Source organism: Etheostoma spectabile, chromosome 5 (assembly GCF_008692095.1).
Source record: "Etheostoma spectabile isolate EspeVRDwgs_2016 chromosome 5, UIUC_Espe_1.0, whole genome shotgun sequence".
NCBI classification, from domain to species: Eukaryota; Metazoa; Chordata; class Actinopteri; order Perciformes; family Percidae; genus Etheostoma; species Etheostoma spectabile.
Genome location: NC_045737.1, coordinates 7,326,850 through 7,354,458, shown reverse-complemented (window position 1 = coordinate 7,354,458; position 27,609 = coordinate 7,326,850). Strand labels below are relative to the sequence as shown.

General features: G+C 42.8%; 1 protein-coding gene across 1 annotated transcript in view; it reads right to left on the bottom strand.

Annotated features, from left to right (window-relative positions):
- The window catches only part of smtnb (smoothelin b), a 49,153-nt gene that overhangs the window by 11,116 nt on the left and 10,428 nt on the right, over positions 1 to 27,609 (bottom strand). The window contains 10 exon segments of the mRNA XM_032515896.1: positions 2,031 to 2,104; positions 4,761 to 5,366; positions 6,395 to 6,446; positions 8,001 to 8,086; positions 8,089 to 8,703; positions 12,502 to 12,604; positions 18,575 to 18,654; positions 20,577 to 20,652; positions 20,749 to 20,827; positions 22,373 to 22,530. Of these exon segments, the coding sequence (XP_032371787.1) occupies positions 2,031 to 2,104; positions 4,761 to 5,366; positions 6,395 to 6,446; positions 8,001 to 8,086; positions 8,089 to 8,703; positions 12,502 to 12,604; positions 18,575 to 18,654; positions 20,577 to 20,652; positions 20,749 to 20,827; positions 22,373 to 22,530 (1,929 nt within the window).

Sequence of the window (27,609 nt, the reverse complement as noted above, 5' to 3'; positions counted from 1 at the left end):
AATGTTGCTTTCAGAAGAAATAACAAGAAGCAGCCCCGTCTCTTTAGCCCACATTTGTCTTTCCACTGCTTATTTTATCTCAAATGTTTCACTTCATTGACTCTCAAATAGAATAGCAGGTTGCCTACAATTTATAGGCAATCCACTGCCAGAACAACTTGCTTCATTGAAATTTAAAAAAAAATACCATAAAAGAAATAGGGGATGTTGTGAGTGCTGAAGTTAGACCACCGAAGAGAAGCCCAGACCACCCAAACAGATCAGAGTCCCAGACAGGAACCAGTGTGGTCAATAAACAACAATCAAAAACTAAACAGGAAGAACATATTAGAAGTCAAATTGCACTACTTTGATATCTGAACACCCTTATAATGAACATATACACTAATGTGAATGGGTACTTGTCTAAGCTACTTTCACATGAATTCTCCCCTAACCTGTCACACAACCTTGCATTTTGACTGAACCAGGGAAAGTCAGAGGAAGAATTGTCTCCAGATCAGTCTGAAGGTAACTAAGCTGCCTCCCCTCTGGTTGATGCTAACCAATCTCACCTACCAAGTCATTCAGGCTCAGTGTTTGTACGGGAAAACATGAGCAGGTGAAATATCAACAGTTGGCATCAAGAATGACAAGAAGAGAAAGACTTACTTACTGTCATAGCCTTGTTGTTCATGAATGAATGCATTCATGATGGGTTTATACAATGAAGATGCAGTTGTTGGTTAGCCATGTATGTGAATCTCAGCCTTGCAGTCAGCAGGATAGGAACAATTTAAGGCTAGAATAATGATTGGTGACTGGCTATAATCAAAAATAAAAATAAACTATTTTAATTAAAAAAAAGAAGATTATGTGATGCGGACAGCATTTGTTTCTTTTAGCATAATTTAACATACATCATGTTTAGTAATGTCAAACCGATGTGAGCACACACGCAAAGACGTTACCTGCATGGCGTAATGGTAAGGTTGTAGCAGCACTCAGCTCAGACAAATATAAACATCATCTCCTGCAGAATCTTTATCCACTTCTTCCTACAAAATCCTTTTTCTACAAGGCTTTGCTGTGGTATCTTAGTTTGTACCTGCCCTTGTGTTTCTGCGTCTAAACAAGAGCATATCTGATGGAGTCTCATTCCAAAACCTTCAATTTACCCCGCAGCCTTGTGGAGCCTCCCTCAGCCCTAATTAACCAGCTCCCTGATCCCATAGCCAGATTACAGCAGCGCTAGACCGAGGGGCTGGAATACACAGCCATTTAAGAGTACACAGGACACCACTTTTCCTCTCCTGACCCTTTCAATTCCCCACTCTCCATTCATGAGGACACTTCCTTTCATGGAGGAACAAGGAGGTTATAAGGAATGAGGAAAATGGGAGTTTAACTGTTCTCCCAGAGGTCACTGTGAGACGGGAGGGGATTAGTTAGACTCTAACCATTCCTGACCTATCACAGTATGTAAATTGAGAGGCAAGAGTTGACCTTTTAGGTTTTGGCCCCCTGAGAAAAGATGCGATAAAGAACTTGTGTCAACATGTGTTTTGATGCAGCTGGGGAGCAATTGGTGTGCATGCAGACAGACAGGTGTGATTCGGGACTGAGATAAATCTCAGTGGGTATGGCCTGCTGAGAGAAAAACTAGGAATGCCCGGAGCACCTCCCTCTCTCTCCTTCACATACCCTACAAGGACAGATGTCACTGGCTACCCACTCTGTGTTTGATAAACACTGTTCTTCCCTCTTCTCCCTCCTTTTCTCACACTCTGTCTGTCTTTCATAGTCCTGGCTCACTTACTTCTCAGGCCTTTCTAGGTGATTGCTGTGACAGGGACGCAGCAAAAACACAGTGGAATTCAATTGAGTCCGTTGGGAAGGAAATAGTGGATGAAAACAAAGTGTAAATCTTTAATTGGAAGGAACTGGGAAAGCGGTTTTGATATTTGTTTGTCAGGTTCTGTCCCCAGATTCTCCAGAGCCTCAATGTTTTAGTAATTTACAAGAATATAATTTGCAAAGGCAGACTGTACCTTGATGGATGATCCAGAAGAGAAGCTGGAAGAGGAGATCTTGAACGGTGTAGCTCTGAGGCCCAGGGTCAACTCTGAAACAGACATAATGAAGAGACAAATTCATATGGATTCTATGTATAAAACATTTCATTTCAGGTAGATATAGTCCACAGCTATGGGTTGAATAAGAACAATAACTGTCCCGGCGCCCATGTGCCATATGGTGGCCATTAGTCCGTTGCATAAGCTGCCATAGCCATAGTGTCATAAACAACACTGTCTCATGTCTGATGAGAGCCAAGCGAGAAAATGTAGATGACGCCACCTTTAACATAAACAGCCCTCTTCATTTGCCTGCAAGAGTACGCAAATGCATTTCCTTGTGACCTGTCAAGCTGTATGTTAAAATACAGGATTGATGCACACCAGGTCAGCATTGTGTACATTTAGCACTATTGGTAGGTACTTTTGAAAGAAACTGGAGACATAATCCCAGCTTTTGGTCAGTGGGAGACAGGCAGGTTCCCAAAAAAGGAGCTCAAAACCATTAAAGCAAACTGAAGCTGTAAAAAAAAACTGTGGGACCCTCAAGAAGGAGCCTGGTGGGGCAGCCAGAATATGTCGGGGGTGTTGGTTTTTAAGAGGTGTAATCGCACAGGTCCAGCTTGAGTCTTAAATAAACAGTTTGGGTTGGAGGTCTCGGTTGCTGGGAATAGCTGAAACTTAAGAGTCTTGTTTGGACAGAAAGTAATCGCAGCTGCAGCAGCTCTGCTTCTGAAACAGACTCAAGACAGATTCAAGCTATTTATGTTTTTGTTTAGAGCAATTAATGAATCCCTGCAGGTACCGTTTACACTATGAGTATGTGCTGTGCTGAGTATGTACATGTACAGGAACAATGTGTTTTTAGGAGACTGTACCGCTGCCCAACATGCCTAATAATTATTTGACTATAAAGAAAATCACACCATCTAAGTACTATGCCACTATGTCGCTGTGGTTCTCTAACACCTACAAAAGGCTATATATTTTAGTGATTAAAAGTTGCAAGTAGTGTTTTACAGTGTGACGTGACTGATGAATGCATTAGTTTTTAAACAATTCCAGGTGAGCAACCGTGTTTTGATCTTATGCACTAAGATATTTATATATTTTAGTCCTTCATCAGCCACCATGTTCCAGGGAAAACTGTCCTGCTATTTTGTTCAATAAAAGTTATTTTATGCCCCAACGGCCGGCCTAGAAGTTAAACCGGGCTACACACACTACGCGGTGAAACTGCTCTGTGCTGGCCGTTCCCTGGTTTTCCTATGGGGAGAGAGGTGATGCCCAGCTAGGCGCATCCCTACCCTTGCCGTCGGAACTGTCGCCGTGGGCTGTGCTTAAAGTTCAAATTATTTCTAGTGCTGGGCGATAAGGAGAAAATTAAATATTACAATGTTTTTGACCAAATACCTCAATATCAAAACCGCAACAATATTGTAGAGTTGACTATTGGTGCTTTCACAAAATATTTACACTATGAGATTTTTGATAAATAATCTATCAGTAATGTGGACATAATGACTAAGTGGGTAAAGGCTAATAATACAACAGTCTGGTAAGTTCAGAAAATGACATAACTTTACTGTAATGCAGCCTTTATTTTGTTCACTTTTTCACTCATCACTACACAAAGTCTACAATACTATCTCACCTTTGTAATTGCATTTCTGTGAGTGATTTTTAATTTAATTTTGTATTCTTAGGTACGTGTGACATATGTGTGTATATGTGTTTGTTGTGTTATGGTTGTCTTGCTACTGGATGCCTAAAATTTCCTTTGAGATGAATAAAGTATCTATCTATCTATCTATCTATCTATCTATAAAACCAAGAAAAGACAACACTTATGCCATATTAATCTAAGACAATATCTAGTCTCATATCACAATATCAATATATTGCCCAGCTATAATTTCAACTTTGACCTAGTTGCTGCTGACCTTTCAAGGCTCAACCATGGGCACAACCAATTCCAGAACGTTCTACCACTTTTTCTGCGGATCCTATGCCCTTTCCCATTGTACCCACAGTGTCTAAAACTGCTTGGCCACCACTGGTTAACTTGTGATTTTGATTTCCATGTTTTCATTTCTTATCATCAGGCAATGAATATCTACAGCATAGAACAATAAAAACACTGTACTGTGTTGTTCTACTAGGCTTATTCAATTGCACTGTAATAGTATTACTATTGAGTCTGGCCTGAGTCAGCCAATTAATGTTTCCTTTGTGTCAATACACTTGCTTCTGTTGACTACTGACCTCACGCCCTCCACACTGCAGCATCTTGCCCACTCTAACAAATACCCTTGAGTACAATCTCACTGTTTTGTATTCAGTCCTGACAGCTATCCCCACGCATCCACGCACTTTGCATCATCCCACTTGTGACCGATTCCTTGGTGCCAGTTGCCTCCCACAGTGACTGGGATCCCATTGTGAGGAAGGGTTGCTATTAGCAAGCAAAGCCATATAGACGCTAAATTAAGATTCCTACAGCCTGAAATGCAGTGGGCTGCAGATCAACATGATGTACCACCTCCATAAAGAGCCTTAAAAGGTCAATAAAATCTAGTTTCACCTACAAAGCATAGTGGTTAAAGTAACATTCTATCGTCATTCCAGTCCTGAAGTAATAATGCATCATGTGAAGAGAGTTATTTGAACACTGACTGAGCTAGAGTGCTTGGTTGGTGCTCCTACCTGCTCTCTGTCCCAGAGCATTAGAGGTAATGCGTGGGGTCATGTTGGTGATGGGTATGATGTTGCCCAGAGGGGAGGACGTAGATGAGGTGGTGGTGCGTCCATCCTTGATCTCGATGGTGAGGAAAGTCTTCATGTCCGGGTCTGCCTCTCCTTGGGTGACCTGCTGTCCAGCTGCTCTCCCTGGGCTACTGTCTTCCTTTGAGTTACTGGAGGCTTGCACATCTTTTTCAGCTGGATGCCTCGTCCCACCCATGGAGTTCTGCCATTGGCTAGCTGAAGACAGAGGTTTGTTAGCCACACCTCTTGGCTGAGGTATGGCCTGACTAAGGGATGCGGCAGGCGTGCGGGAAGTGGAGTCCACACATGGCTCTGCTGGCCTGTCTCCAGATGTGCTGAGGGATGCTGCTGTGTGTGTAAACAGCTCGGTGGCTCTGGAGAGATTTGTCATGCTGCTATTGGCAGTGGGGGTTCCGTTCCTCAGAGGAGCTTTCTTCAAAGCTGGGACGCTTGGGCTCTGGCTGGGCTCCGTGAACTTACGCATTCGATCACGTACAGAGTTGGTGCGGTTGAATTGTTCCAGTATAACATCTTTTTTCTCAGGTGCTGTAAAGACATAATGCAGGAGGGGATTTAAAATCACAGAAAAACAGAGTCTTCCACTATTCAGGATGAATTCAGCATACTTATAGTATCTCTTGCTCTCATCATCAGCTCCTCCTCCACCTTAAAAGTCCTCTTCAAATCCCATTCCTCTTTTCCCTCATCTCTCTACATTTTGTTCCAGCCCCTTTATTTTATTTGACTTAACCTCCCCTGTTTCACCGCCTTTCACTTTCAATTTTTTGGACTTTTCAGGACATGTATCTTCCGCTCATGGATATTTTTCATTCTCTGATCCCTAATACTGTCAGATAATGCGTACAAAGCTCACGATTTGGCACAGACCCTCCAACGGGAAAAAAAAAACACTAGTCATTAGAGGAGAAGAACTGAGGTCATCCTCACAAAGAAAAAAAAAAGATGTGCTGCTCAGAAGGAAGACCACAGTTTATAGAACAATAGACACAGAAAAAAAGCACTGTCTGTGAAAAAAGAGAGAAAATTATGGGAATTATAACACGCTCTCTTCTCAGCACTTTGTCCTGTAAGTGGCGCTTTACAATCCCACTAATGGCTATCATTGTCTCCATATACTGGAGTCCTGCAGGCTATAAACCATCTGGTGTGATATTATTACACACTTAAGTTCCCCTGATGAAGATGACAAATGCAATGTCATTGACCATAAACTAAACCAAATGAATCTGTGCATATAGTTATAAGAGAATATAGGAGTTATAACGTATCATTTTCATTATTAATACATCTGTTGATTCTTTTTCAGTTAAAAATTGAATTTAGTCTATAAAAATTCTTTCGCAATTCTTTCAGAGCCAAGAATATCAAACATTGCTTGTGCTTTTTCTAAACAACAGTACTGACCCCAAACAATGATTGAAAAAGAGAGATGCAACAACTCATCAAATTTAAAAGGTTAGAAATTATGAATGTTTGGACTTTATCAAAATTTATGTTGATTGATTTTCTATTGTTTAATTAGTTCAAGACTAAGAGTTTGAGTAGTTTCTTACCCGAATCCTTTTCTTTGCCTCGAGTGAGAGGCAGATCGCTGTTAATTGTCATCTAAAAAGATGGAAAAAAACGAAGAAACATAACAATCAGAAGATGACGTAGAGAAGATTAAGGGTAAACATGCACTGTTCCTGGAGTGACAACCGCAGAGTTGCTATACTGAACAGCTCCATGTTTAACAGGGCAGCAATGCACATTCATCACACACACACACACACACACACACACACACACACACACAACACACACACACACACACACACACACACACACACACACACACACACACACACACACACCACACACAAACACCCCCACACACACACACACACACACACACACACACACACACACACACACACACACACACACACACACACACACACACACACACACACACACACACACACACACACACACACACACAGCAGTGTTTTCATTATGGGAACACATTTGTGTTTGGAGTGAAGCAGTGGGCCTCTGTTCTTTTTTTGGCAGCGGGGCCATGATGGGCCCCAGAGTGTTTACATTACTCTCAGGAGACAGAGCATCAGCACATATTGCAGGGAACAATAAAAGAAGCTGTCGGGGCCATCCTTGGGTAAACACATTTAGAGAAGCGACATGATGGCGTCATGGTGACCTGAGCCCTTAAGATGGGAATCGTCGCTCAACAGAGTGCAGAAACAGCAGCTCTGTGTGTTCGTGTGTTCTCTGTACTGTGGGCTGAAGAGAGACAGAACCTTTGGCCCGTAACAATGTCTATCCCTCTCTGACAGCAGGTGAGAGTGACACGTTGCTGAGGTGAAGCAGAGACACTCAGGTGCACTTTGTTTGTGTAACCAAGTAACAAAAGTTAAACATCACATAACAGGAGTTTAGCATGGTGTGTTTATGGATGCCGATGTGCCCTGGGTGTCACTGAAGAATGGAGTGTCGGGGTTTATCAGGGATAACTAAATGGAAAGAAAGAGAGAGCTTGGACTGTTGCTGCATGAGACCGTGGCCGTGTGGCTCATCACCCCACTCTAGTGGCGCAATTATAATACATACTGTGTATTGTTGTTGCTGTTCAGCTGGCTAAAACTGATACAGATGGGGACAACTTAAAAGAAAAACCAATATGAAGTGTCTCATTAAGCCTCCAGAATAGCTGCAATGCACCTTAGCATAGAGATATCTCTATAACTCTACTGGGGGGATGAACACCATTCTTCCAAAAGATTTTTCCTCAGTTAGTGATTTGACATTGGGAGTGGAAAGAGCTATCTAACAGATGTGTCCAAAGTCCAACTGTAATCACATTCAGTCATCCATTTTTGAAGTAAAAACAATGTAAACAAACTTGCGCAGTAACCTACACGTCATGTATGCTGCAACACACAAAAAGAAAAAGCAATTTCCTTTCAGTTGTGTATATATGATAACTGTGAAGTCTTGATCATTTTCAGAATCATCAAACCAGTCAGTGGCCCCCACCCTGTATGGAAGCTGCACATGTTCTTTTTTTTTTTTTCAGGGTTTTCCTTTTATTTGTCACCTGTCTGTATATCCCAGACTCAAAAACAACAGCCATTGACTGATACAAGGACTTTGAACTCTTACTTTTTGTTTCTGAATGTCGATTTTTCCCTTGGCGCTACTGTTGAGCAGGCCATTTGCAGGATCTCTCCTGGAAAAAACGGCCCCATCGGTTGCTCCTGGTCAATGATGCGGTTCTGATTGGACCGAGCATGGAGGCTGGCTGGACCGTGGCTTACATTCTCGGTTTCTGAATCTGTGCTGGAAGTTGAACCACTCGTGGCAACCTCCACCTTCTCTGCTGGACTTCTGTCCTCAGAGGACACACTGACACTCTGGTCAGATGTACCCGAGTCAGTCCGTTTCCGTGACAAAAGACCAATGCTGTCTGAAGACCCGGAGCCCAAACGTGGTCTGACGGAGTCTGAGACATCTGAGCCCAGTCTTTGTCTGACGTAAGACAGGGAGCTGACGCTTCGCTCTGATGCCCCAGAGTCTAGCCGACCACGCTGTAAGGGACTCTGGCTTCTGTCTGAGGCGCCGGAGTCCAGACGAGCTCTGTAGGCTGAGCCCAGACTCTTCTCTGAGGTCACAGAATCCAGATTGGGCCTTGAAAGCACAGAGGTCACACTGCGGTCTGAAGCTGAGGAGTCGGACCTTTGACGATGAGACAGGACCAGGTCAGGCTCTGTTATAGCAGCCTCTCTCTGAGGCTGGATCAGCAGAGGTCCAGGGCCATCGTCCTTCACCAGGTGATCCAGAACCAACACCATGTCTGAGTTGGAGCCTGCAGCAGAAATCACAAATGAATGCCTTTCTGTACCTTGTGCCTTTCTGATTTTGTAAAAAAAAAAAAAAAAAAAAACACATTCTCATATTACTTCTACTCTTCCTGTCAAATCAGTAGTACACCAAAGTGAAGAGACTGTTACAGTTCATGAGCAAAGGAAACAGTAGGTGGGGACGTTTGAGGTTGAAGCAAAGAAAATGAAATACTTCTGGTGGCACAGAGGCCCACATGGGGGCAGGCTAGAAAATATCACTCGAGGATCACAGAGGAGGCACGTGGAGACATGAGGGGATGTAGGCATTTCCTCCAGACTGGCCTCAGTTCCTGAGCAAGATTTGGGAGATTGTGCCGGTGGATGTGCATAAAAGAGAAGGAGGGGTCACAACTAAAGAGAGGGAGCATGTGGCTTAACCATAGGTAGTAAGCAAGTACAAGAAGTCAAGGATGAAGTGGGGGTGAAATAGGACAAGTACTTCCCCTCCCCTCTGTCCAAGCTCCTTCACTGCTCCTTCTCTCCTCAGGAAACCACACTCTAAACAACACAGTGCTGCCCACATCCTTCCTCTGTGAAAGTCTTTACCTCTAACACCCTATAGTGCTTTTAGTGAGTGAAAGATCTGAAAACAGAGAAAACCAAGGGTGGATCAGATTCCCACATCCCAAGTACACACCAAGGCATGAATGAACACACTTCTGTGTGACCTGTGTTTGCCCAAACTCGGCAACCAAATGGAGTTCACCAAGTATGTGTGCATCCGACAAGACAGGATTAATTTAAAGCAGCTGATCTTTATTATTTATTTATTGTGTAACAGCTACTATTAAAAGATGCTCGCTAAATTGTGAACAATTGGTTTATAAATGGCAGCAAGTTGTTGGTTAAACAAACCAGATGATTATGTAATACGGCCTGAATAGAAAAGGTGTTTATGATTCGGACAATAACTGGCTGCCATTCCCACATGTGACACCATGCATGGTCTACTAGAGAGCAATGTCTATATCTAATGATGCACTCAGCCCAAACTCAATTACTGCTCAACTAAAGTGAAAGACAAAACACATCGCTTCTTCTACAAACTCTCACGTTATTGTTCATGTTTTTGCCATCGGGAAGCTGTCATGTCCATTGTATAGTGATTTCTGGGAAAATCCTTGTTGCTGCTGGGTAATGAGAGGCTTGCTTTTTTTTTTGCTCTGAAATAGCTACAAAAGCAGCCTGGGTTGTGCAATCTGCACCCAGTCAATATATAGAGCACAAACAAAGGCCAACAATGGATTTTTTTATACTTCTTTCACACTGAAGCAATGAGCCGAGGAAAGCTTGTGTTTGCCGTTGCTGTGAACGGGTCAATGCGGGCTTTTCGACCCTTCATCGCCTGGTGATGACCTTGGTTTCACATGGGCTCAACACACCTCTGCTTTGGCGTACCAGATAGAAGAAGTAAATGTTCTGTTACTATCAAAGTCTCATCCAAGCTGTTGGCATTCGCTTTTCATAATGGTACCATATAAAAAAATAAAAATAAAAAGGCCAGGGCTGTCACACTCATTTCCACTAAGGGCCACAGTGGAAAATGGGAATCATAACAAGGGCCAGACATGCTTATATTTATTTATCGAAAAAGTCAAATATGTTTGACTGCATTATTGCATGTCTCACATAGTCTTCTCACTTACAGTTTGGTCCTCAGCCATCATAGTAAAAACACCCGAAACGTCGGAAAAAGTGACAAAAACTTGGTGGGACAAAATGTATCGTGAACCTTAAATGACATGCGGGCCGGATCAAAATCTGTGAGGGGCCGGATTTGGCCCGCGGGCCTTGGGTTTGACACACGTGCGCTAGGCTATAAAAAACATGCAGAAACCAGTTATGCCATTAAAAAAAGGAGTGTGGCTGGCCAACTTAATTTTAGGTGATATGCCCATGATTCTTAACCTTCTTGGCTTGTGACCATTCTTAGTGATCAATGCCCACACTTGACCTTTTATTAAAGGTTGCATACGTCTCTGAGCTGTGAGAAGTTCAAGCAACGTTAGGTTTCCTGATAACGTTTTATTAATTTTAATAGTTTTTAAGAGTCTCGTAGGTGTAAAATTCACCTGATTTTCAGGCGCAAAAAACTCAAAGGTTTGAGAAATGACCATCATTTTGAGTGGTGTCTTCTTTTTTTCCTATTCTGTTAATCCTCTCAGATTTATCTCATGACCACCTCCTCCATAGTTTACTGTTGCAGTAACCTGTATGGTACCAAAGTTCCACACCAAGGTCTTGCGTGAGAGATAATGACCTGATATACAGTACATGCATGACTAGAGGCCCGTTATAAATGGTCATACATGCTCCTGTGTTCAGTCCTTCACGTGTCAAGTGTCAAAATTCAGTTGAGCAAGTTTCTCTTTCTGGGAACTTGAAGCACCCAACACATTCCACTGAGCATCTCTGCAAACATTTCACTTGCTAACTCACAGCCGTACAAGTTACAGTTTGCACTAGACTGCAGTACGGTTGAACGCATGTTCATTGAGGTAAAACTTGTAAATATCAGCTTTTCTGTCTGCGAGGTAGAGGTGTAGAGGTATGTGTTTGTGCTGTGTTCAAAGAGCAAAAAGAAGCCGCCACTATTGTCCAAGTCAATCTCTTATTTTCTGCCACTTTCCCTCTGCTAGACAACCGCCCATTTAAGAACCACCGGCCCACCCTGGCTACACTGTCTTTTCCCAACCATAAACGCTAGTGTCCTAGTTGATTGGTGTCCACTTTAAAAGGCACCTTCCGCATTTGCTTTTCTATGGTGACCTTATTTTGTTCACCCTTAGCTTCACCCTGGTTTAAATTGTAAGGTAGGGATAAATAAGGAACAGTGGGGAGTTTCTCCGCCAAGACAACTAGGCCTTAGTTCTGTTCTGGTATCAGTTTTATTTAGCAGAGGTGTGGCTGTTGGGTTTCCTTTGTTGCTTCACATAACCCCACCACCAACCCCAGGTCCATGAGGAGGACACAGGGAGCCACGTCCAGGGCAGCCAAGGCCACACAGAATGACACACTTATTATGGCTGTGAGCTCAGGGCCAAGTTAGGTCAGCCAGGCCCGGGCTTAAATAAAAGAAGAAAAAAAACTTTCATCTTCAGCCAAGGGTGATCTAAGTTAGATTTGGTGTCCTATACGAAGAGGAATGTCTAATTAATAGTTTGTCCTGGTGTGTTTAAATTGGACAAGATGTAGGTAGATTTGTAACAACATTTATGACTTGTCAATAATGCACTTTGGTTGTTTCACAAGCTATTCATTGGCAGCTACGCGCCTGCAAAGTTTACAAAGCACAGAAGTGAACGAAGGACATTCATCCCTGTCTGAAGGCTTGCATTCATACTACTTTATTATTGGTTAGGCTAACAGAGTGGTTAATTAGTTGACTTGACACTTAAGAAGCTAAAGTCACTAAGCCTATGGCTGTGACTGACTCCAAACAGTTAATAAAGTTAGATGAAGGAGCCTGAACTAATATGACCTCCTGACCACCACCTCAGGAGAATGGCTCCTTCAGCTGACTATTTTAACAGGCAGAGAGGAGGAAATTGCATCAAGACGGATGTATGCAGTCACATAAATGCAACAGAGGTGGTCAGTGTTTGAGTTATAAGTTCTTACCCAAACTTGACCTTTGGGTGAATGTTTACAGATAATAAAAGATTCTGTGTTGGCTAAACATGATAAGTGTGTATAGCATGCAGACAATATGTGTTAGGCAGTCGATCACAATCAGTTTGGTGGGGAGTTAGGTTTCTAACCTCTTTTCTGCAGCTCTCTGCTTTGTTGTGTCTGCTGGCCGTGTAACTCCCGGATCGGAGATCTGATACGCTCTCGCTCACTGTAACTCTCCCGCTCGGTCTCCTGTAAAGGAAAAAAAAAAGAATCACACATGCTCAGTGCATTTCGATAAAGCTCCAGGTGTGTAATGCTCTTTACGTTTCTCAGGTCAAACTCAAGGTCTTCCGGTTTTTATTAGGGACAAACTGCCAACCCATTCCTCTGATCAAAAACAAAGTGAAAACATTAGTCTACAATCCTCTGTTTGAGCTCAGCTGGTGATCACAACAGTCTTTTGATGGAGGTTAAGGTCAAATGCTCCAGCCATGATGAGCAACATGCTTTTCCAGCTGGAAAAGTAAAGATCTGTTCTATTTTCCATTGTATACATTAGAGAGCGAGAGAGAGAGAGGCCCTGAGTGCCAAAATAGCTAACATATACAGCTGATGTATGGTTCATTACTGTGTTATATGTCTGCTTTACAGCCTTACTTGACTGGGGTACAGTAGCTCCCTCTCCTTCAAGATTCCCTGCAGTCTGACTGCAGCACAACATTCATCATTTTCGGCAACACTCTGGCCCTAACCTGCACTGATAAAGGAAGTCGCAGCAGGGGGGAGATCTCAGAGGAGAGGCAGGAGTACTTTGGCATATGGAGAGGAAACGGGAGAGGTGTGAGGGCAGGATGTAGTGGGGAAAGATGAAGATGCCGGCACTACTTTTGAGCCTATGTTGCATGATATTGAGCTACTCCACAGGAAAATCACCTGCACAAAAAAGCACACACACACACACACACACACACACACACACGCACACACACGCACGCACGCCGCACGCACGCACGCAAACATTCTATGAAAGGGCATTAAGCTTGTGCATGTGGAGCTTCAGGTGGTATGTGTCATTCTGTAGTTCATTCGAAATGATTAACTATGTCACGGCAAAAAATCTGCTTAAAGGTGTTTCACAAGAGGCACCTGGGTTAAGAATAGTCCAACAAAGGTTTGGGTGGATCTCAAAAAAACATACAGGACATACCATACTCCAAAAATATAACACCAGGTATTACTTTCAAAAAGCTTCTGAAAACACATTCACAACCTCTCAAGCAAGCAAAGAAAGCACACACACCCAACCACACAATCACACACCACAATCAGTTGACCATGTGTATACTATGCCATCCCACACATGAGGATGGCACAGAGTGAAAATCGTATAAGTCTAGGACTCAAGGCTTTCTGCTGCGTTTACTGTGAGCTTCCCCACCTTGAGCAGATTACAGGGCGGACCGGTTCACTGAAGACAAAATGTAATCAGGCACTGGTGCAGGAGATAGCAACACAAACAGGAAAGGTGAATCTGGAATGGCACTGCTCAGGTTATTAGCAAAGACATCCCGCCATTAAATGTGTCACATAATGTAGTCAATATGAGATTAAAATAAAATAAGTAAAGTTTTGCTGTTAAAATCATCCAGGAGCGATCCATCTTTTTGTGAAAAAAATGTATATCTTCAAAAGAAGCAAGAAAATTGAAATACTACATGAGACGTCATACCAGTGTAAATCTACATACAAGGTGCTCCAATTACATTTTTGCATGCCTTTTCATTTTTCCAATAAGGAGCAAAAAAACTAAAATTCTGAGGCATAAAACAAAGTCTTCTCAGCTTTTAAAGCCAAAGCTAAATGTTGCTTATGCAGATTGGACGTTTAGTGGAATGCTCATTTAATGAGTCATTACAGCGTCTGATGAGTTTGGAGGACACAAACAGTATTCTGCAACAACACAAAAGACTTGAAGGCACTACAATGCAGTAGTGTGAGAGGTTACACACAAAAGGCATTCTCCTTGTGAGTGGAGTCACTCAATCAAAGAGTCACAGGGGGAGATTATTGTGTTTGAGCCATAAACACAATTAGAGAGGACAAGTCTTTCCTCACCCGCCCCTCCTCTCCCTCTCCTGTTTTTAACCAGGAGTCAGACAGACAGCCATCATTTCACAGCTCCCACTAAACCACAGGGAACATATTTCCCACAGACAGTGAGGCAGAGGGAAAAAAAGGGGAGATAAAGTGGAACTGTAGAAGGAGACCAGAGCTCCGAACCTGCTGCCAGCCACCATGCTATCATTAGTGGCTTCCCTCTGGTCCAAACAGTGAAGACCTGACAGAGTGGAACCAACACTGACACCGAACCACTCGTTCAACGTGGCCCCAAGAGCCTGATGTGTTGGACTATAATTGCAAAAACTTAAACCCGTAAACACAAAAACAACTGTCCTCTCTTGTGACCACAGCGAGGCGTCGGCCATCTGGATTCCTCTGAACCCTCAACTTCACAGAAAAAAAACAAAAAACAATGGAGACATTGCTGAGGCACACTCACCTCCTTCGCCAAGCAACTCAGACAGCTGACATCAGCTATAGAATAACATGCTGGGTTTTAATGCTACGTTTTCCATGGAAGTTAAATCCATCACTATACTGTTAAGGTCAGACCTTTTAAGGGTCTTTCATGGCTTTATGTTGGAGAGAGAAATAAACCTGGCAGCTTTTTTTTTTTCCATTACTGCAGCCTGATGAGCCACACACTCGGCTTACCTCCAATAAAATACAGTAGCTGGCATGAAGCCATAATCCATCTCATATGATTGACACACACACACACACACACACACACACACACACACACACACACACGAACCTCATTCCCATTTCTACTTACTGCACATCATCACATGCCAATCTAAGCTTACTTTCTGGTCTTTTTTCCCAAAATGGATCTACTGTACTTTTTTTTTTCAAACATGTCATCTCCAAAGTGTGTTAAACCCTCTCTATTGCAAACGCCAGGCCCAGTTTAAGACAGTTCCAATTACTCTTTCCTCAGGTCTCTTCTTGCAACATGTTTATGATGAGATCAGAGAGCAAACAAAACTGTCTGGAACTGCAACCCATATCCAACAGCCTACCTGACCTCTCCCAAAACACCTAGACAGCATGCAAACTGTGACCTCAAAGACAACTTGCAGGGTTAATTGACTAAATACTTTGTCTTTAACTTGCAGTAGAATCCTTATCAAGTTGCATTCATTTCAGAATTAGCCACATTGTCAATGACCCAGTTTCATCTCATACATCATCAAGGTGACCTCTACAGTACATCCTTGGAGTTAAACTGTTAACTTAAGTGAAGAAAAATGATCTAACTCAGCAATAATCCATTATGTACACAAACCTGAAAGGCCAACAGAGAGGCAGGTACGTCCCATTCTTCTGTCAGTAAGAAACAAGCGTAGTTCAGTGAGGAAAGTTGTTTAAATAGCCTTTCAGTGCATAAAAGATAAAAGACAGTCAAAGAGCAGTGTTTGGTCTGTGACAAACAGCAGAAAAATCTGAATGACATTTACCTTCTCTTTGCTGACCCACTGCCCTCTCTCTCTCTCTCCTCTCTCTCTCTCTCTCTCTCTCTCTCAGGAGTAACCTTCTTGGAGTTGGGACGTCCGCTACTCTGTTACTCTACTCCCTGAGCCACATCATACACACTCAGACACACACATACACACAGCCACCCAGATACACCACCACCAACACCACCACACATACACACATAATACCAACAAGCCACTCCTTAGACTTCCCCTCCCTCCCATTTAGTCTCCAAAAGGGATCTGACCCCCCCCCCACACCACACACACACACACACACACACACGTCAAAGGGTTGCCTGGTTGACACATTAACTTCTGACACACTGTCTTAGTTTTGACCTCTTTTTTCATTTCTCCAACTGCTGTATTACTTGAGACAAAATTAGATATTTGACTGTAATAGGACCTCATTTAAATTAATAAATATTTTTCACTTTTTGATCCTTTTTCCTACTGCCATTTTTTTTGTAGCTACATACATATGATTTTAAGCGGTATGGTTTCTCCCAAATGAGCAAAAGGAAACTTTCATTGTAGGTCAGCTATCCTTGCGTGTCATTAAAACATGGCCTTTAAATACAGTTATTACCTTATAATGGGTGTTGGATTCTGGTAGAATTACAGCTACAAGGACTACTTCACCCTCAAAATGATAATTTCTATGTCACATTTCTGACATAGAATGTCAATAATTGACTCGGTTTTTGGATTCTTTGTTCATCTGTTGAGGCATGCGAAAACTACAAAACTAAATTTTCTTCAAGAATTTAAGATAAAACAGGGTGAGTAAGTGATATACAGTACATGTGATAATTTTGAGGGTGAAGCGTTCCCCAAATCCCCTAATTAAACACGCATATACTCCATATATTTTCCATCTTGCATTTTGGTTACTTGAGGTCTTGAACTGGTGTTTGTTTCAAGCTGCTGGCAGAGTACACACATTGCGTGTGTGTTTACGTGTGTGTTTGGCTGCTGTGGAGGCCTATCTTGGACCTCCATCTGTCAATGGACAATTGTACGCAGCTCAAAGAGATCCGCTGCTGTGATGTGAGTGGAAGGAGCCTTGCTGCTGCTGGTTGATGTTGTTATTGGCCAGGTCCCCATTCCAGCGCAGACTAGGCTGCTGAGGCACAGCTGGTGGGCTGCCTGTCTGTCTGTCCAAACTTCCCCCTCTCTCCTCACTATCCAGACTTCCAACCCCCCGTCATCCGTCACACCACCTGTAGCTCACAACTCTGCCGCCGTACAGCTCAGCTGTCTTACAGGAAGTGAGGTAAAAAGGCTTAAATGTTTAAAACATCCTGTGACGCCAGCATGCTGTCATTGCTTCCTATCTGAGAACACCACACCACACACACACACACACACACACACACACACACACACACACCACACACACACACACACCAGCACACAAAAAAACACACACACCACACACCACACACCACACACACACACACCACAACACACACACACACACACACACACACACACACACACACACGATTCATTCTTTCCCCTTTACGTTACTTTTGCGGGAAACGTGAGTGCTTTCACACAAACCACCCAACTATAATAATGCGACAGATTGTATTTTTTTTTAAAGTGTAGATAGGTGTTCCTCCACTTTCTTCAATTAAAACGCTTGAGCTACAACAACAGTGACCACATACAGCAAGATGTTTTCCTCCACTAAAATCTCATCCACTGGCAACAGGGGATTTATCAAAAAAACTGTGAACAAACACAGCAGATAAGATAACATTTGGCTCCTGACATCATGTTTTCTGCAGCAACCATATAATATAATCTGGTACGCTAAAAAAGATAAAAGTTTAGTTCAACTCCAAAAACATAGTTCAATATCAACCACTAGAGAGCTGAGAGATGTCTGAGGAGAAGTCTGCAGTTTTGGAGAGTGACTAAAAGAGATTAAAAAACATGTGATGTTAGCCATCAAAAGTATTTTATCAAATAATAATTATATTATAATTAGTTCTTTGAGCCTCTCATGCCTCTCTCTAATCTTTAAATATCAGAGTGCAACTGTCTTAAAGCGTTAAAGGCTGTAGAGAGATAGATAGTGTGCAAAATGACAGTGTCTGGGAGACTGTCCCTGTCAAAAACTATTTACTGCCTTCACTAAACACCAGGCTCAAAGAAAATTTGATCTTTTTCCTCATACTTGGCCAAACCTGAATGAGGATATAGAAAACAAAAGCACATTCTTTGCTCCATGGCAGGCAAAGCACATGTTTTGCGTGTGTGTGTGTGTGTGTGTGTGTGTGTGTGTGTGTGTGTGTGTATTCATGGCACAATGTGTGACTCAAGTCACAATGCGTGTTGTTGTTTGTTGCATTCTTCATTGTGGCAGCAGAGAAACCTCAGTAGTCCCTGTTGCCATGCAAACAAACATTGCACCCACAAATTAGTCTGCTGGTTGGTTCATTTTTGCAAATGGAAGCTGACACAAGGGAGTATTAGACTTCAGCCAGTTTACTCATTACACACTTGAAATGTGACGTTCAGACTATATCACCATAATGCGGTGACATTTAATAATTAATCCTTTAAATGACACTGATTGCTCTGGTAACTCTGCTGTACTCACCTCTATTCCCGTGCTACTCTGGGGCTCCACACTCTCAGGCTCCAGGAAGCGACCCTGAGCTTTACCCCACTCCACAGTCCCTAAAAACACACACAGTAGTCGCACAATAATTACAATGAAGTGGGTGACTCATTTTCCCACCTGATTTCAAACCTCTGGTCATTTGTGAAATCAGAAGAGAAAACACAAAACAAGAAACAAGATTATCTGAGGTTTCCTGACATGGCCCTATAGGAGGAGGCTGCATCAGTGTTTCAGAGTGACAGGGGCCTCACACAAACCAGACAGCGCTAAGGAATGACAGGAATCCACTATCTGATCCGCATTATAGGTAGATCTGCCACAGTAACTATGGCGACCACAGACAGCCCGCTATCTCTCTCCCAGGAATTATGCATTCACATAAAGACTATGCATTACCGGAACAATATCAGCCTTTCAGCTCTCTGGGAAACGTGCTGTGTTTTCTGGACTTACAGCTGCAAAGAAGATGATTGCAACCCGTTAGAAACCACCACACGACCTATCTATCCAGATGTGAACCCTTTAAATGTGGTTTAGTTGGAACTCTCCCCGGCGCTGATCAATGGTGCCCCGGGGAAGACTCTGGACATGTGGCGGTGCATCGCTGACTCTGTGAGGTCCGAACCTCTAACTTGCTTATGTGTTTTGTGTGTGTCTGTTTCTGCGTGTGTTGTTTTGTCTCCCTCCCTCCCGTCTTTCCTCGGTTTAATTATTATTATTTCTTTTTTTTTTTTCCTTCTTTTTATTTTGTTGGCTCTGGGACACGTTCTTTGTCTCAGTATATCATTTGTAATTGTTGGTCACTGATTATTTCTTAAATATGTAAAAAAAAATCCCAGAAAAAGTTATTTTAATATGAGGACTTTAAGGTCACAGTTCATCTTTTAACTGTAATTTTAGCGCCCTCATCAGGCCAATCAATGCATTCATTTTTTTATTTGGTACGCACACACATAATTTCCCTGAATGTATCTAAATTTTTCATCAAGATTGAAGCAGTGGTGTCCAGATTATTGCATAACATTTAAAATATTGGTTCACTTCTTTTTTTCCCCCGGTGTCCTAATATATTAAATGTTTGTTGTTAAGGGCTATAGGAATAGATTTGTGCCACAAGGTTTCTGTTAACCAGAACATAATTATGGTCTTTCAAAGTCTGACATTTTGACTTTTAACTAAATCTTTGCTAGCCTGGCTCTCCTACATACATCCGCTCAATTTTCATTTTCCTTCAGTCCTCCGTCTGGGTTTGCGGTATATTCTTGGGTTTTCTCTGGTCAAATCTTAACCGGTCCAATCAGCAAACAGATGGAGTGTCTGAGAACAATGACATTGAAGTTGTGCGCTACTTTGAGTTGTAGCTCCATGATGGCAGAAGAGAAAGATGCAAGCGAAGCCATTTGGTCTGTTGTGGCAAGGCTGCCAAATATCCAGAAGTTAAAGCCAGAACAGGAACAATCAATGCTGAGTTTTGTTGCTGGCCATGATGTTGTGGCCCTCCTCCCCATGGGGTTCGGGAAATGTTTGATTTTCCAGCTCGCTCCGTTAGTGGTGAAGGAGTTGGCTAAGGCTAACGGTAGCAATGCTAAGCCAACTTCACAACCAAACGTTAGCGATTGGTCATGGCAGATCCAGAGTGGCTCTGGGCAGATCCAATAGTTTTAAACTTTAACAGAGTACCCGCCTTCAAGGAAATTAACACTTGTCAACGGAGAATGGCCAGACTCTCTGTACAAATGAAATGTACAAGAGTCTGGTAAGGCTAGATCTTTGCAGCACGTCTTCAGACTAAACAGTTTTAAGTGTGTGAGCTGCCAGAACACAGTGACAAAATGCTTAAATGTTTTGTTACAACCACACAGCTTGTGTCACATATGAGTTTAATCTAACTAGTGAAAAGAGGCATGTTAGTGTGGTGTCACATTTAACAGACATACAAGCAGTTTGACTCCATTTTATCAAAAATAGCTGGACTCACCTTGCTGTTCATCTCGGACTTGTCGGATGGCTGCTCTGATCATCTTCCTCTCCTCATACTCGTTGGCAGCACGGAGCTTCACACAAACACACGCATAGAAACAAAATATCAGTGTGCACACGACAAGCATGTAGTGTCACCATATTTCATTAGATTTTGATATAATTCCCACCATTTTCGTGAGCTCATCAATGTCCTGGATTGATTGCAGTTTTCGTGACAGGACGTCCAAGTTGGCGCTGGATTCTGACCTGAGAAGGAGAGACGCTGAAATGGTTATGATGGTGGTCGTTATGACTGAAAGTCAACTTGTGCTCATGCAGCAAGCAACAAAGTGGGAAATCATAGGATGTTAAATTATCCAAATACAAATGGTGTGCTTCACTGACTCTATCCTGAGGCCTCTCTGTGCATGTGAAAAGGCAGCAGAAGTCATTTCCAAGGTAACACATGGTTTTATTGGCCCATCAGGGGAAATGGTCACAAATCAAGAGTGGAAAATGTGATACTCTGGCAAAACAGAGTGTCTAAAATGGGCTGCTCTCATCCTCCCCTCTTTTCAGCCTCATTTTTCCCCGTTATACTTACTTTTATGTTGGTTTATATTACTCATATGTTCCTCCGGCTCTCTTATTATCTTCTCTCCCCTCCAGTTGTTGGTATTAAAGGATGTGTTGCATGTCAGAGTGGAATATTTCACATTCCACCACTGAGAGGTACAGGATTATTCAACTTTCAGAGGGGTTTTGTGTGTGTGTGTGTGTGTGTGTGTGTGTGTCTTAACACGTGTGTGCATTTCCTTCGATAGGTATGCTTATTCTTGCAGCTTCAGTGAGGCTTTGTTATTGTAATCCAAGACTTCTGCGAGCAGCAGTGAATGGAAATGATTAGGCCCGGCCACTGGTCTTAATTGTATCCAGTGACGGAGAAAGAAAACAACAGCAGAAGGTTGAGTATCCTTTTCACATCCAATAGTGTAAATCGTTGCTGTGCTCCAATTCAGACATTACCAGTCACCAGTTACAAGATTCAGTCCATCCTGACATGCGAAGATCCCCTCATCCACATAGAGAATCAACTCCAGACCATCAAGTTCCCATACTATTTGACTTTTGTGATTGTAATTTTTTTGGGTCCAATCTATGACGACTAAGGAGGAGCTATGCAGGGTCAAGATCGTCCGACAAAAACCTCCATTGCCCTGGGACGCATTCCTATGTCCCAGTGTGTTTGTAACTTTTTGTGAATGTAATGGTTTTCGAATACATATTTTTTTTTTAAACGTGATCACAAAAAATAACCTGAACACCGGGATGATCTTCTTTAATAACTAAAGCCTGTTTGTCCTGTTTCTCATTTAGTTTGCCAGCAGAAAACGTTATGGAAAGGTGGAATTTGAGTTATCCTCAGCTGAATGATGCATTGTTTGTTTCTGAACTGGAAATCACTGAGAATTCTCTGACTAAAGCAATAAAGACAAACAACTGAGCTGAGAAAACTACTTCAATCTGTCAGATAATGTGACATAAGGACACATTTTTTAAAGTGAAAGTATATACAGTGAAATGAGCATACACAATGGAAAATGGAAGATTTACTGTGGTTGCAGTTTTCTGTCCCCTATGATTTCCTGACATGACTTTTCCAGACTTTTCTCTTTTCCCACATGAGTCGAGCAATGCCGCATCTGGGTTTTGTGAGTGTTTTCTCAGCATCTCCAGTTCACCTGGACTGGTGCAGTTTGTCATTTGGACAGGTCTCTTTGTGCATGTGTGTGTGTGTGTGTGTAGTCTTACCTGTGCTGGTTCTCCTTGTCCTCCTGCTGTTTGAGGCGTGTGGGTCGGAATCTCTTGCTGGCCAGAGCGGCCTCCATGTCCTCAATCTCCCTTCTCCTTAACTCCCGGATGGCTGAACGGATGAGGCGCCTCTCGTCCAGATCCACGGTTCCATCCAGCTGCAAGTACAGCAGACAAAGACAAACAAAACGGACATGAAGACAAATGTGTTTTGACAGTTTGCTAACAAAGTAGGACGCCATACAGGATGCCAAACATTTGGCTTGCAAAGATCAGCCACTTGTCATTCTTACATTTGCATCTATGAGTAAGTACACCACAGAAGCATACAGTTATTTAGGAATCCAGTGCTACTGTAGGGTCACAGGCTTGTACTCAGTGTAAGTACAGGGCGGTGAATAAGCAGAACTGCAGGGCTCATAGCGTAGAGTCGTAGCTCCAAGTTCCTTCAGTCGTTGCCTCTTGCCCTCTGTAATTAATGTTGTCAAGCAAGGACAATAACTTATTTGTTTACTAGAAGAGACAGACAATCTGCCTGAAGACACAGATGTCCAGCCAGAGTACACTGAAACAGTATGTATTAGTTTTGTTAAAGATTGCAGCAGTCATAGCTAGATAATAAACATAAGTATCATTCAGGTGTCTGACATGCAGACCGTATTGGACTAAACAGCCCTGGCTTAGCTTTAGATGTGTGATAGGGAGTTACAGGGTCAGCGGGGCTGATGAACGGCTTATCGATTGGTGATGACAGATGATCTGACTTCACTAATGTGAAGAGACAGAACCACCTGAGCAAGGAGCAGAGGATGAAAAACAGGCATGGCAACAGCTGTTCAGCTATAAGAAAGAAGTGTGTTCAGATCTCTGGGTCGACCTATCGCCCAGGTGCCTTCTTATGAGGCTGTAATTCTTCTTGGCTGAACAGTAGCCAGGCTGCAGGAGGCCCCAGAGACTCAGATGTTGAAGTGGCTCACTTAAAACACTTACGGAGCCATTTCATTGTTCCAAGTGGCTATTAGCTAAAGGATTTATTTTTTGAGTGAAAGAGGAGTAATTAAGGTGTCACAGTGTGTTTATAAAAGCATGCCTGCAGACAGACACACCAGTCAGTGGTGAGCTGGATGCTTTCTTGTTAGAGACAGCCGCGAGCATGGGAGGGTGGAGGGAGCCCTCTATTGTCATATGAGAGACAGATCTGTCTTTCAGGCGACGGCGGGAACATGTCAACACATGCAGAGATGAGCAGCTCCTGCTCCTCTGGCAGGCTTTTCTGATACACTTCGCGCACAAACACACACTTTAAGGCTTCCTGCTGTACCAGTTAAAACCTAAAGTCGACACACAAACCTTTGTATGCCAACTGGTTGCTACTACAGGGAGCTGGATGTGGCTGTTCAGCTAAGCCTTGCACCCTACTGGGTTGAAAAGGGGGTTGATATCCCCCCCCACCGCTTGCTGTGGTTTGACAAAATATGCAGCCCGAGCTGCACAAGCGCAGAGGGGCTCTCCTGTATACTATAATTTGTGGAAATTTAAAGTGCTGAGCTGACTGAAAATAATGTGTAAGAGAAGAAAGTGTTCAGAAAAGGCAGGAATTTAGCTTTTGAGGAAGGAGGAAAGCAATAAGAGGGAAAAGCAAAGTGGATGACTGGGAGAAAGGATGACACAGTAAAAAAAGAGAAAAATTAAGCTGGACTTGGGAATGCCTAAAAATGGGCAGAGGAGAGCTGGGTGGGAAAGGGCAAGGCTTTGAACAGGTCATTCCTCACATTCCTGCTGACTCACAAGGAAAGGGATGGTAGTAAAATCTGACCATCAGGAACTGGAGCAGTGACCAGAAGTGTCAGAGTTTAAGAGAGGAAATGAGAACACACTTGCTCATTTCTATCATTGTCTAGTGTCTCTCTCACATCACACACAAGCACACTAACCAAAAACTCGAGGGAGCAGTCTGTTACTACACCGTCAAGCTTACTGCTGAATAAATGTCATAATGTGATTATACAGCCAGCAGACGCTGCCAACTTTTAGGACTGAGTGATTTATTTACTCATTATTGAGATAAGCGTTAGGGCTTATCAATAACTTCTGCTCAGCATTTCAAAACAGGCTGCCTTTTTGTCCTTTTTTTCCTGTGCATATCAGTTTAAACATTAAGCAAAATCCCATTAGAACATGTTCAAGAGACAAGGACGACTCCTAAACTCAGAGCATGTGATAAACTGCAGAACTGTCCAAATCATTTCCAGTAATCTTTTTAAATACAAGCACAGGGAGGGCATTCAAAATGTGATGAAAGGGGGAGATCCCTACATGTGCACTTTGACTTTACCCTGCTCTAAGAAGTTTTAAATGGACCAATGGGTGCACAGATGGCTGCTGATGTTGAGTCAGTTTGGATTTGTACACTAAATTTAATTGGCACCAATCCAGCAACTGTAACTGACTTTTCCTTTAGGTATTTGAAAAGGGGAAAATAAAAGTCAACCAATAACTTCCCTGCACAGGAAGGCAATGAATGGGCGTAACCCAAGCTAATAAAACACACCTTAAACTTGGGTGCCTGCCAAGGAAAACAGCATGACCGTTAAAAGTACCAGAGACAGAAACACAGACTTGTTAAGAAACAGAGTCCATTTGACAAAACCTCCACATGACAGTGGTCTTTACAGAGAGTCAACTGTGTCAGTGGAGAGGTGGAGGAGGGAAAAAAAATAAAAATCAATGCAGTTACACAGTGACAGCACCTTACACCATTGACCGTCCCCAACGGAAATTTTCAAACCAAGCCACAAACCTCTGGGTAACCAACTGTTACCGTGGCTCAAAACAACACCACCACCACCAAGAGAGCAGCCGTTATACCCAGACAGAAAGCTTTTCAGGCTTTTACTGCTAACAGATGTATGACTCAGAAATAACACATAACAAACAGGACACACACAAATATGTTTTACTGAAAGTGATGCCATCATCGAGACATCAGCGAGACGTCAGCACCTTTAATGATGGCGGGAGGAAAGTCATGTTACAGTCTGGTCTGCTGTACAAAGTAGGTGTCATAGGTGTCAGATGTCAGGAAGCTGCTGTCGCACCTGTTGGCCTCGGCAGAGTCACCTGACTCAGCCGGTGATATACAATGTTGGGAACAGGATGGAGGAGGTGGTTATGAGGAAAGAAAAGACAACCCTGTACAAACTTCTTCAAGGCAATGCTTCCAGATGTGTCTTCGCAACTATTTTTACTCGCCGACAAAAACCAGAAAATGATTACCTTATTTGGCAGGAATCATACTGTGGTGAGGAGCAAGGTACATAAAAACATTTTAATGTTTCACATGCGGGCCTGCAAAGGCCTGTACTGTACTGTTGGTCATTTCCTGCCGAGCAGCGGCTTTCTATGCTTTAAAAAACCTCAAACCTATCCAAAGACATTCGACTGAAGCAGCTCAATCAATCACAGCCAATTAGAGAGTTCATGGTTTAGCAGTAATCCCGACCAGCTGGTGACGCACTCCTTAGGACCGGAACACCCTCTGAACCCATCTGCTACACATGAAACAGATTTAAATGTGATTTTTGAGTTTGTGAGGCTGGTTTAATTTATTGTGACACACATGGAAATAGCCTCAGAAGTGGTCAAATATGGCAAGATCTCAAGGTTCTTTAGGTGGCTAAAATACACAGCGTTGCTATTTAGTGGGTCTGCCGTCCATAACCAAGCTAAGAGCACACACTACCTGTGGGTGCAGCACTGAAATGGAATTATGTTAAACCTGTGGAAGTGAAACAAATCAGGCCACTCAGCTAAATTACTGATGAAAATGGAAAGAAATGGTTTACAAGTTCAGATTTGTCTTGATTACACCCCTTTATTCTACTCCATTTATTAGAACATGTATCAATAGCAACTGAAACACGGATTAAAAGTCTCTGTACACTGGGCTGAAAAGGTAGTACATATAATATACAGTATATTGTACTATAATACATATTTTGGGTAAAAGTTGGCATTGAGAGCAGTCAGATTTTCAGTCCTGTTTATTTATTGGATATGTTTTGTATTTGAATCATATTTTGCCCTGTATTGCTACAATTTCAGGTACAGAAAAAGCTTATTTGTCAAGTATTGCAAGATTTTGAATACACACATGCATTCTATGGTGGTTTACATAGGCCAGGTCTCTCACAACACACACAACCACACACACACACACACACACACACACACACACACACACACCACCACACACACACACACCACACACACACACACACACACACACACACACACCACACACACACACACACACACACACACACACACACACACACACACACACACACACACACACACACAACACACACACACACACACACACACACACACACACACACACACAACACACACACACACACACGCACACACACACACACACACACACAACCTTTTGACTCCTGGTGGGTGTGCATGTGCTTGTCTTATTTGCTGTTTTTGTACCTGACACTACTTTGTAAACTATGACGTGTCAAATCGTCTGACACAAAAGGAGTATGTATACTTTCTGCACGCGCGCGAGTCGACGTTCATGGGTATGCCTGAGAGGTAGGGGGTACTCTGTGTTTGTGCATGAAATGAGCTACAGTAATAATTTCCAGAGCAGGCTGAAGGTTAGAGTGTAGCCAGGCAGCTTGGATCGGTGCTTCAAACTCACTAGTGTCAAACCCACAAGTGAGTTTGCCCTTATAAGGACATACGGGACACTCCTGGTAGCAGAGCTCAAGTGGATTACCAGCTGACACTGAGGAAGCCAGACTGGTACGGACATTGAGACAGACACAAATAAAAAAGAAAGATAAGAAAGACAGAAAGGGTAAGAAAGTTCAAAATATTTGTATCACCCTTAAATCTCTGTATTGCCTTGCTTAGGAAGCAAAACTCCAATCGGAATCAGGTGGAAGCCTATAAATTATTTCTCACCGCCCCAGGAAAACAGTGCAAAGCATACAGATGGCCGGCACACCCCACTCACTCAAAAATGGGAATGTAATCAGGATACATGAGAGCCCTGCAAGGCATGGGAGTCCTGGTTTCTCAGAGGAGGGAGTTTCAGTCACCTCTCGGCTAAAAAATTAACAAAGAAACTAACTAGATTCAAGGTTAAAACTCATTGTGCTACAGTGCACACTGAGCCTTCATTGTCTCAAGAGAGGGAGTACCTGTGAAATATACAA